The sequence below is a fragment of the Tigriopus californicus genome, chromosome 11, assembly GCF_007210705.1.
Source record: "Tigriopus californicus strain San Diego chromosome 11, Tcal_SD_v2.1, whole genome shotgun sequence".
Taxonomy (NCBI): Eukaryota; Metazoa; Arthropoda; class Copepoda; order Harpacticoida; family Harpacticidae; genus Tigriopus; species Tigriopus californicus.
Window position 1 is genome coordinate 11,705,039 of NC_081450.1, and position 12,383 is coordinate 11,717,421.

Below are 12,383 nucleotides of genomic sequence, written 5' to 3' on the forward strand. Positions count from 1 at the left end.
TTGATTTAGAGGCCATGCTGAGCTTTCACCTAGAATCTAGACACATATTTATATGCCAGATTTGCCAAATCTGGTGCTAGATATGCCAAATTGGCAGCACTAGCATTTCAGTTGATCATGTTGACGGAACTCAATTCAATTTCAGCTGATTATGACAAGTTCAGTGACTAATTCACCGTCAACTGAACACGAATTAGCTATGATGGCCATGATTCAAAGAACGCAAAAAAAGTCCGTGAACTAAGTCACCGCTAATTAACTGTGAGCTAGTAAATTAATTTGTGCATGAACTAGACGCGATTCAAAGAACAGGCCTCAGCTGGAACGACATTATGATTGGTAAATCACTTTCACCTTTTTTCCCATGACTCGTTCAAACAATGGATTAACGAAAAACAGACCTGAGGACTTCCTCGTATCCTATCACATTAAAAAAAAACCTTTCTTTTGTGCGCGTCATCTAAGTTCGACCTGGATCGCAATAACCTTTCATTTTATTAGTCCTTGGATTACATTCCCTTTAGCGGTTAGAAAAGTCCGTGAAAGTTCAAACCAAACCTAACTTACAATCTGTGATCAACTACCTTTTCTTGGGCAATGGATCCCTCTGTACCTTCCAAAACTGAAGACATTCGGCAAACTGGCGAGGTGGCGAAACTTTATGAATTAGAATAAGAATTTATTTGAAAAGGTTTCTGATTTATCTATATGACTGTTTTGACCGATGTTTGACTTTTTTGATAAATAGGTTCCTTCCCCTGAAACAAAATGTGCCGTCAAATATCTTGAGAGCATAATTGAAACATACCTAAAAGTTATTCTAGTATCATGAGCACACTTTTTGAAAACTGAATTTTAGAATAAGTCTTTGGTGCCTTTAGCTTGTGCAATTAAATTTTGAAGAATTGTCTTTCATTTGAACTATTACAAAGAGTATAAAACTCAATTTGGTGTCATTCAACTACAGAATAATATCACAAACCAACAATTTGATAACTTTTTTTTCAGATTTCCAACTGAGATGCCTAAGCCACCAAAGATTAACCAATTTAAAAATGGATTTTATTGCAGTTCAAATCTTTTTTGAACTCACCTACCGTGCTCAAAAAGCAAGCTTTCATTTCTTTCCTGCCTTTTGACAGTGGCGACGTCATTTGTATTAACACTGCATTCATAGGTTACATCACCAAAACACATCCTAGTTGGTCAAAGGCATTGGATTACAAAGTGCTGACATTTGGCAGCTAAAATGAAGACAAAAAGAGCAACTGTACTAAACACAACAGGAAGAGATGAGAGGCTAAGCCGGACAAAAGGAAATAATAAAGACTTTATTTCCATGTCAAAAAGCTAGAATGAGTATCATATTGGAAGACCCTACACTTTCCATTCTGCTACCTTGCTGAAATCCGGGGCTAATCAGGTCCAAGTTTCTTTAACTAATTTGTCGTACGAGTTGTGCCTTTCCCAGCTGAAATGGGGAGCCTGTCAGGTTTTCGCAAGATAGCGGTACGAATCAAACAAACAAATTCTGTCCAATTGAAGCGAAGGAATTTAAAGTAAGTCTTTATTTCCATTTGAAGTCGAGCAAATGAATTTTGCGTCATTAAATGAATATTTCATTCATTGGGGCATAAAATCGAAATTTGGGAAAAATAACAAATTTTAAAATCCTGATTTTTCCACAATAAAATGAATAAAACGAATAAAACATGCGTGATACAGTCTTGATCTACAGACGTTCTGCAGAAAGTCCCTATGTAAAATTGCAAAGCTTAAGTTCATCATCCACTGTTGACAAATGTAAATCATTAATTCTCTTAAAATCCCCATGTACAAACAAGCTACCTCTTGCATCCAATTATTGCTTTTAGCATTCTTCAAGCAGTGTGCGGTACCTGTTTATATTTAGGCTGTGCATCTCTTTGAGCGTGTCTTTTCAAATTGCAATTGCATTTTCATACTTGTTGAATATTTGGAATATGAAATTAAAAATTAATTCTTGAGGTTCAACGTCGTAAGTAATTCAAGCTAATCTTTATCTAGGTTGAAGATTCAACGCATTCTAACAACAATGAAGTCTGCCTCAGGGGATGCCATCGTATTCAAAAAGGCACCTTTTTGAACTCTTTTGAACTCTTTCACAACAGGGTCCATCCGAGTCTGGTCGAGTTGATTATACTTTTGCGCAAAACCCTTAGTGGTAGAATTTGTCTGATAAATTCGAAATGAAAGCTTGAATGGCTCCGAAATGTAGCACCGTAATAAGGAAAATACCAAGATTTTTGGAAACACAACGGACCCAAGTGATCACAAAAACCAGACTAGACGAATTGCCCCGAAATACATGAACAATTGGGTACAAAAATGGGAACAAGGAGCGAAAAATCGCAAACACAATGGTGGTCTTCATCGCTTGAAAGGAGGATTTCAGTTCTGGATCCTCAATTGGAACGGGTGGTGGACCAATTTGATTTTCCACACACCCTGTTGGACCCGACCAAATCTCAGAGTTCGTATTAGCCTCAATCTCGTCCTTGATGCTCACTTGAGCCTTATGTCTCACGATTCGGAAATAGAACCCTAAAGTGAGGCAATCTGCCACGATGGGACAGAGGTAAACACAAGCCAGGAACAACGTTTGATAGCCAATGTTCCACGTGAGAACGTCCGGCGTTCCCATGAGACCTGTGATGATTTTTCTTGACACTCCACTCAATCCCAAATGGATCACCAGGCCCAGCCACACCAACGATGCTACACACCGTCGAACTTGGGCTTTATTGGACGTGTTCCAAGTGCCCGGTTTCACCATTTTCCAATAGCGGAGACAAGCCACCAGACTCCACGTAATGTCGTGAAATGCCAAGGGCAATGAGGATGTGAACATGTAAGTCTGAGCCCAAAACTCCGAGTCTTCAATGGTGACCAAGCCATCGAAAATCAATCGAAGGATCGAGGATAGCGTGAGCATGAGCGAGTCTTGGAACAACAGTAAATACACGGCATGCTGAAGGTCACTACTCACTTTGACCAGGATCATCCCGGTCAATCCTAGAACTACGCCCAATACCTCAAACCCCGCGATGAGGACCTTTATCCACATCTTCGGGTCATCGAGATGGACTGAGATTGACTAATGAGGGAAATGAAGAGCATGCCACATGAAGACACGGATTGCCATGGTAACTCCCCTCTTCACTAGCACTCTCAGGGATAATTAGTTTGGTTTGTTCTCGGGAATACATATGACTGAAGAAGGGTATTTTTGGGATGGGAATAGACTGACTACCTTTAACGTAAGCGACAAGTAGTTTTGTGGAAAATGCTCAGAACCAGCTTAAGGCTTATTGTCAGGTGGGTCTGGATGCTTCGACAAGGTATCAAGATGTAATTATAGGACAAAAAGGTACCAATCGAATTGATTACGGTTAAGGTACGAGGGCTCAAACCCCTCATCGAAAAAGTGCCATGGTCAAAGACTTAAACGGTGAACTCGTGGAGCAACGTCATGTTGTCTTTCAGATGATAGTGCTTGCATTTAAATGTGAAGTCAATATTGGCATCCTCCAAGCAACGACTGCATGTTGGTTTCAGGCCGGACGAAGCATATTGGCATTGTTCGGCCTATTTCTAGTTGACATGGAATGGACGTCCATCTCGTTTTCACGGGAAGTTGTCTTGCTAGAAATGTGCCACATGACATCGATCGTCAAAACCGCCAAGTGACAGGTCAAAGTCAAAATTCAGCGATATCAGGAGACATAAGATTGCCCTAACAATCCCTCCAATTTAATGTCATTGATACTTTTAAGGCAGTTTTAAGAGTAAAAACCAATGTAATTAATCAGTACAACATAATAAAATCATGAGGAAAATAATGGTTGTTATCAAGCACCTTAAGTGCCAGGTCCCAATGGCGACGATTTTCACTTAGTTTATAGAAATTGCAGGGCAGACGGATTATTAAACATCTTATAGATTATATTATTTGAGCAAGTAATCATAAATGATTACATTTTTAACCATTCAAATGACCACTTTTAAGTCATAAATTGCTCATCAATTACTGGCTCATAAATGCATAAAATATAGAAGCTGTCTTTTCGCACATCGCTTCAAGATTGCAATTTCGCCTCATGAAACAGTATATCTATAGTTAAAAATCATCATACTGTTTCATGAGTACAACCTGCACAAAAGTGTTCCGGTTTAAAAGGAAGTTTCAACTTCAATGAATCGACAGAAAAAGGGCCCAGGTTTTTTTTCTTTTCTACACCAACATTCGCTATATCATCATTGGTCACTAGAAGAATAAATATGGTAGCAAAAAAAATATATAGGCATCCCACCTGATGGTAAAGATGGCATAAACCTGGTAAGAACCTTTTGACGAAGTCACTAGCTCGTTTCTCACTCGAGTAATTTAATGCAGGATTCCGCATATTACCAAAATACCTTGCAAATTACAGCCATATTTCAAAATGTTGTCAGCACTTCAGCATTACCTCCATTTTGCTCGAACTAAAAGTTTGCCAACCGCTTTAATTGCAACAGCTTCGCAAATTTCAAGAAGTCTTCCGATCATTGTGCAACAGCATTTTATTGCTCGTGCATCACCCACCATTGCAAATCGTTCAAGTACTTCCGGATACAATTTCGTTCGACGCCACTGACATTTTCCAGCATTGGATGTTGCTCCCAAATTTTCAAAACATTCACCAATCTCGTTAGAATGAGGTATCCTGGATGAGTCCAGCACGCAGAAAAACATCTCAATCCCTCTTCATTACACGGAAGATAAGCACTCAAGGCCTGGGCTTCACCCACAATCCTTCCCACGTCCAAATTCAGCCTCAATTGGTTTCCGCCCGCTAGCCATTCGATCAGACAGTTGAAATAAACAATGTTCAGGGCGACCTCCTCGGAGAAAACGTTCACACCTTCGCCGCTCTCAAACAAATACCGTCTGTTTAGAGAGCCTTCGAGCATTTGGGAATTGTTTTCCCGCCAAGGCAGAAAATACACATCAATGATGGGCTGAAACCATTCGCTGCAGTCGGGAAATCCATCGAGTCCGTAGAATACAAGCTTCTCAATAGAATAATATTGGGATAAACTGGGCTCAGCCACGGGCTGTTTCTCGTAAGTCAGGTTCGAGACGAAGTCGGTGATGAGACCACGTACTGAGGATTCTTCATCCACCAAGAGTGTGAAGCAAGCATTGAGGATATTGACAAACCCATATTGCATCACTAAGGGTACATCGGACTTCAGATCTCTCTGATTGAACATAGGTAGCAAGTTCAAAATGGCAGAGGCCGAATTGAACCGGGAGGTCTCCATATTCCGGGGCTGTGAGAACTTCAAGATTTGCTCGGAAAACTCCATGAAATGGGAGACGTACACACTGTCATCTCTGAAGAACATGTTGAAGTCCTCCTGAACCATCATCGCGGTAAAGGCTGTGGATGAGGCCAAAAGAAGGCTCGTTTGGGCGGTCAAGCCCCAATCTTGGGTGGTTAGGCGCTCATCGGTGACTAAATCCAGGAGGTCTAAAGCCGCTTCAGGATCTGGTATGAAGTTTTCTTGGTGATGGTGAATGATTTCATGGCACAATATCAAGGCCTGGCCATTAAGGTGTGGATGATCGAGGTTGTCCGTGAGGTAGTCAACCACTTTCTTTGGATCGCCTTGGCGCGATTGGACCGCATTTAAGAAATCTTGGTTGGAACACACTTCTTTATTTTCCGCTTGGCACTTTCCCTTCCACTCCAAATATCCGGGGTCAAACTGTTTCCCAAGATCATCATGAGGGAGATAATCTAATTGGACCACATCGCAGATGTCCCCAATCAAATTACGGTTGATATAACAACACGGCTCCAATTGAGAGATCTTGGCCAAGGGTACCAATAATTCGCCTAATCGCCCTTTGGAACACACTTGCAGCTCCAATAAAACGAGCTGGATCATGGCTTTGAGGTTGAGTAACAAACCATTTCTAAAGTTGGTCTTCAGTTTGAAATTGGATCCTAAGGTTTGGATCCTCGACACAATTTCTTTTTCCAATTGACTCGGAGCTGTAAAGGAGGCAAAGCTTTTAGCCGCCAATTTTCTTACATTGATCACAGGACTAGACAGATGGCGATAAAATGCGTGCCTAAACTGCATAGCTGTCTTTGTAGTGTGCGCAGAAGTCAATTCACATGGCGATATCTTGGAGAGCAAACTCAAAAGTGGAACCAGAACAGGATTCACCAGAGCCAGCTTAGGAGCAGGTTGGAGCAGTTTGTCTAAAATGAACTGGATAATGCTCGAAAATCTGGAGAGAAACTCGGACACATTGATGGAGTTGGAGATGCACTCCTCAGATCGGACCTTTTTCTGTCCAAGAATTCGAGGAGCCAAGCTGCCAAAAAGTTGTAAGGTGGCATTCCTCACTGACCAATGAGGGGATTCAAATTGATCCAGACAACATCTCAGGATCTGAGGCACATATTCAAGGATGTCTTGTGACAAGGCACTATCATGAGCCAAGCTCCGGAGAATATGCAGAGCGTGAGATTGAACTTGATCCTTTGTTTCATGAACCACGTTCAATTCCTTGACTTGAGTCATCCCAACCAGGCGATCCACAGCAAGTCCCAAGAGTTTTCGGGTGCGGCCTTTGGGCTCACTCACCACAATCTTGGCGATGAGCATTGGCAAGCCTGCCGATCTTCTGGTTATGGAGGCGGGATAATCCTCTATTTGGTTTAATGTCTTCACCAGGATTTCCAAAGGGATCTGGTTCAACTCGGGGTTTCCAGCCGAGAGCAGGGTTTGGAAGTAATCCGAACTAGCACTCATTGTGGCTTCCATAGCTCCCTTATGCCGACATCGAGTCAAAACGGACGTGAGAATGGCGCCACATTTTGATATTGATGGGATATCCAACTTGGAACAGGTCTTGACTAAAGTTCCAGCCAAAAGGGAACACTCTTTTAAGTTCAACCAAGCACAGGCTAATACTAACTGATGATCCACTGAGATCTCCACAGACTCCTCTTGAGCTTGGATCAGTTCTTCGATGGCTTCGTCCATTTCCGCAAATGATGGCGACACGTTTGAATTGCTAAAAAGAAATACCACTTTATGTTTGCAAATTGATACTGAATAATGATTCTACCTGGTTACCGCCCCGCTTTGAAGTTTTCCATATTTGGTTTTTCATGACCAGAGGTATCAGTAAAATATTTTTGAAGTAAATGAACAATTCGTTTCAAACCATGGTCATACATAAAAAGAAACCGGGCAAACACATATTTCACGTTTTCAGAGAATATGAACATATCTGTTTCAATTCTAACGTTTTATAACTTGCAGCTCATTACTTAAGAGGACTCATTTTATATGCTTTTTTTTGATAACATCGAATGAAAATCCCAAAAATAGCCAGCACGGGTTCTATCATTTGGAACTCGAATTTGAAGGAAAATGGGATATTTTAAAATTTATTTCTTTTCTTCCGACTCTTAGCCCCTCAACCTTACGGGAGTTAAAATGAAATGATTAGGGAGTATATAGAATGCAAGATAAATATAATTTCAATACCGATTTTTTTTTCTCCACCTTCCTGATAACTAAGATTTTTATCGCAAATAGTGATAAATTGATTTGACTATTTAAAAAGATTGTAGAATATAAGGCGGGAGTTTTCACAAGAAAAATTTATTTTTTGAGAGTGATTTTCATAAGTCAAAATTTCTTGAGTTAGACTTTATTTGAAGTTACATTGATCACATTTTCTTTCCTCAATTTCTAGAGATTTGTCTTTTTCCTAATCCAAAAAAAATCATTTAATATCCAACTCTCAAGGCCAAAATATTATTCCGCTACGACAATTTAGTATCGAGCCTTTACAACCTTCACCAACTGCCCAGAACCTTTTTATTAAGACTCAAGAAAGTTCACCAAAGCTTGTTAAAACGACTTAAAATAATTCCCATCCAAAGACAAGTTACATACTTAATTCTCACCTGCTATCGTGGCTTAGCGTAGCTAACATGATCCCGACACTTTTCTGCAGGGTTGCTACTAAGTCTGACACAAACTCAGAGCTCATTTGACCGGCAACATCACTCAAACCAAACCGAATGCCAGTCAATAAGCCGTGCATGGGGCAATGTTTAGCCACGGTCAAGAAAGTCTCTTCACTCTTTTCCAAGAGACTCTTATACATATTCAATAGGAGATCGAATACGTTCTTGTAGCTGGACACTTTAGGTATCACATCGTTAGGCAATTTTGCTTGTTCATAAATGTCTCCCAGCAATCCGGGTTTCATACAGGTCCATTGACCCACTAAATGAAGAAGACAAGCTCCACTTTCGGTTTCTGAAAACTTTGGACTACTGACAAGAACAAGAGCCCGTTCCAAGACCAACTTCATGTCCTGAATCTCGGGATGAAAGCCTTCCAATAACTGCTTGGCCAAGTCTCTTACATCGGTCATATAATAAGATGCGCATGAGAGTAAAATCTCAAATCTGGGCCTGGAATAGAAAGCGAAAAAATCCATATCTTGGAAAAGACTCAAGAAGATGCCCATGATTTCCAAGCACGAGATTAGTCGCTGATAATTGGCTCCTGGAAAGCAATTGGCAAAAACACTCGACAAGAGACCTTGAACGTTTCGAATCATTTCTTGGGCTTCATCATCTGCCAAAGACTTCTTGCGGCTCTTCATGGCCAAAAAGTCGTGAACTCTCGTCAGTAAAATAGTCAAATCACTCATCATAATTTGACGGAAGGATGCTGAGTCGACTGTGAGATTACTATTGACGAATTTTGATATCAGTTCCATGTCTTTTGCGTTGGGTGGAATCCCGCGTTTCTTGACGTTACATATCACGGACAATGCTAGATTTCTCACTTGATGATTAGCATGAACCAATCCAGATTGAACGAGTCCATAATGCCATTTACTTAGCTCATTTAATTGCCCTAGTTGCCTTTGGTTTTTGAAGATGCACAAAATTCCACTTAATTTGGAAGCATTGAAGTCCTGGGAGTGTTCCAATTTCTGGATTACGTGTTGAACATTGGATGGGATCAGGAACTGAATGGTGGGCAACATCCATTGGTTCTTCATGTTGGTTAGCATCAATTGATCGTGTGAAGAGAGGCATTCGATAAAGGTCGTCTGGAAATGGGTCATCCAAGTCTCTTGGGAGATCCTTTTTAAGATAGCCTTATACAAAGTGGCACCAATCGACACCAAATGAGTGATACTCAGGCTCTCCGTGAGACCTCGAGGCAAGTCCGGATATTGCACGAGAATCGTTTCCACTTTCATAAATTGGACCAACACCAACAGAACCGGATACTTTGCCCGGTTTTTCCACAAAAGGGAGCTCATTGTCCGGTTCAAATGACCCTCCAGGAACTGTTTCACCTCACGTGGCTCGTCAACCGTCTGTAGAATTCGAATCACGTTGTGGTAAACGACCAACAGGAGATCTGAAACACCCTTTAATGGGTTCTCCCAATTCGTTGACAAGAGGGACATGATTTGGCTTGTTTTCAACGAATCACAACCAAATTCAACTTGTAATGGAACAACGTGACCCTCCATTTGAGAGCAATCAAGCATCGTTTGGGTGAGAATTCGCAGACTTTGGAAACTCTGGAATTGATAAGACGTGACTTGAGAGCACATGTTGATCACAAAGGGAAAAATCACGTTTAACAGCAGTCCTTCGTTTTGCAGAAGAAGCTCTGGAGGTCCGGCATTCATGATTCCTTCTGCCAAGCAAACTTGACTGAAACCATTTTCAGCTCGATGAAAAAGGTCTAGACAGATCTGCGGTAAAAGGTCAGGAGTATTTTGAGTCTGCTTCATTGTGATCTTCACGAGGGTCGTGGCAGCCACCAAGGACACGTCATTTTCGCCAGATTGGTGCTCCATTATGGAGAAAAGTAGGCGTGTTAAGTCCGGAACCGCGGCGAGATCGTGCACATCAGAGAGTAAGGCCGCTTCCTAGAAATATAAATCGTCTAGTTACTTGTGCTCTCTACTGTAATTCGTTACATAACATGACAAGAAAAGGTGAACTGAGTTGCTTAGGTCATACTACATACTGCAGTCATATGAATCATGAAGTAAAAGTCCATCTAAATGACTAAAGTGAAAAGAAAGTCATTAATAACAGTACATTTCTCACTTCGGTACATTGAGAGCCTTTCTTTAGATTTGCTTGACGAAAACAAAATGTGATGGAAATATGAAGCTACTGAATATTGGTTTGTACATAATTTTGTCGAGTATCTTGGAACAGTCTTGTTTAATTCAAACCATTTTCTAGTACCAATGTTCTATTAGTCAAAAATTGCATTCTGTTACAGATTTTGTCTCATGTTGGGATTTCTTTTTCATTTTGAAGACATCAAAGTCACGCAACAATACTCTTTGATTTTTACAGACTTTTCGTAAAACCTTGGAGCTTTAAACGAGTTTATTCAGGCTGAAAATGCTTCGACGATCAGGCCAACAAATCAAAACCGCTAGACAAGATCAAATTTGCACAGATCATCCAAAAGAAGCTATGATACCCGAAAACCCGAGGTTTAAAAAATACGCCTGTTTTTGGGATTCATCTCGTGGTCAACCCTAACTTATCGCACAGCATATTCTTGGCGGATGCTTCATGTAATAACGAAGGAAAATGCTAAAAATGTACTAGCATGCATTACGGCTTCCATATAAGAGCTGATAACGTATGGCAAGCCCTTGTGACTTTTTAGGGCACTCCGTTCTAGTGATTGTAGTTCGATTGCAACCATTCACGCAGTAGGATCTAATAAACTACCAACAGCCAATGACCGTCTTCAAGTTCATTTGAAACGCCAACCAATTGTCCATCAGTGCCATCTCACTGTAACTAATCTAGCGATTGATGGCCAAACGAGATCGAAAACAATGATTATTTGTCAAGGGGAAAGTGGTGCCAATACTCATATCACATTGCCGTTTAAACTATTTCACGTAAAGACTGTGCAAAGGCCAGGGTTGATAATTTTGGGTGATTATCTGACACAGCCACTGGCAACTCAATCACTAACAAAAGTCTGACTGACTCCGTTGTTGGCCACTAATTAGTTCAAGGTGACAGCAAACTAATAGAAAGTGTACCGGTGGTTATTCTCATTTTAGATTAGCTTAGGTTTGATAAGGCTAAATTAATAAAAAAACAAAATCTGACATGTAGCATGTAACATGTAGTACTTACTTTGAGACAAGCCAAGATGTCCCGCGTGTCCATTTGAGCAGACGGGTGGTCCAAAGTGGCCCATTGGCGTAAATTTCGCCACACCTGCGGTAAGATCAGGGTTCGATCCTCAATCAGTCGGGCTCGAACTGGCGGACAGTAATCCCAAGCCTGCAAAACTAATGTGAGGCGGGTCCATGAGCTCGATGCAAACGTTCATAACCGCTCAGTCACGAGCAGGGAGTCTGTAGGGTACGTACACCTACGATCAACGTTATTCTCCACCGATGAGTTGTTGGCGGTGCTCATTTTTAAATTTGTGACAAACTGTTAGCAAGCTTTGGAGAGAGAGTTTAAGGGCTATTAATATCGTGTTAGGTTGGGTTGGTTAGGTGAGGTTAAGTTTAAAAAAGTCGCACCGCCCACTCATCGGTGGAGAATAACGTTTACCTACACCTACCGGCATAGGGTCGAAATGGGTCTTGTCCATGGGCTTGAAGCACGTGTTGTCGGTAGAAGGTCGTCAAATCCGGGTCATCAGCGGGAGCGTTTCGACTCTGTCGCGCCCATTGTCGGAGTTCACGGGTATAGGCGTGTTCGAGAGTGTCGGTCCACGCCATGGTCCGGACTTGGTCAAGTTTATCCAAGTGTATGCCAAACTACACGTGCACAAAAATAAACAAAGCCCACGTGTGACCGAAATTCTAAGTGACCTCAAACGCCCTAAGCTATGATTACGGGCAAAGCTATGTATCTAGATGAGGGATTTGAAAGTTATGTTTTATGCCATAAATCTTTCATTTTCCTTAGAAGTCAGAAATGGCGGGTGGTTCCAATCTGTTTCACTTTAAGTTCTTAGATAAGAATATGGGACACGGAAATGTCAAATACATATTTTTGTTCTTGAACAGGCATTAATGGATATTTCCGTGAAAAGTCAAATGGATAGAAGTAGCGAGTAAAGAAGGAAGCAGAGGAAACCCAAATTAAAAAGCGGCTGAAAATGTTCTAGAATGGGAAAACCAGTATGCAATATGTCGGAAAAGAGTCAAAAAAGTGGAAAAATGGCTAAAGTTGAAAAATTAGAAATTTGGCTCAACAATTTTGATTTTAGGTTCAAATTTGTTTTCG

The 12,383-nt window shown here is 41.0% G+C and overlaps 1 protein-coding gene across 1 annotated transcript; it reads right to left on the reverse strand.

The window, feature by feature from the left end:
- Nucleotides 1–3,819: 3,819 nt before the first annotated feature.
- Nucleotides 3,820–11,930, reverse strand: LOC131890227 (thyroid adenoma-associated protein homolog). Its single transcript, XM_059239533.1, has 4 exons — nucleotides 11,713–11,930; nucleotides 11,274–11,431; nucleotides 8,022–10,024; nucleotides 3,820–7,117 (listed from the first exon to the last, which is right to left on the reverse strand). Exons 1-4 carry the CDS (start codon nucleotides 11,870–11,872, stop codon nucleotides 4,603–4,605), a joined length of 4,836 nt encoding a protein of 1,611 aa, XP_059095516.1. The 5' UTR covers nucleotides 11,873–11,930; the 3' UTR covers nucleotides 3,820–4,602.
- Between the last annotated feature and the right edge of the window lie 453 nt (nucleotides 11,931–12,383).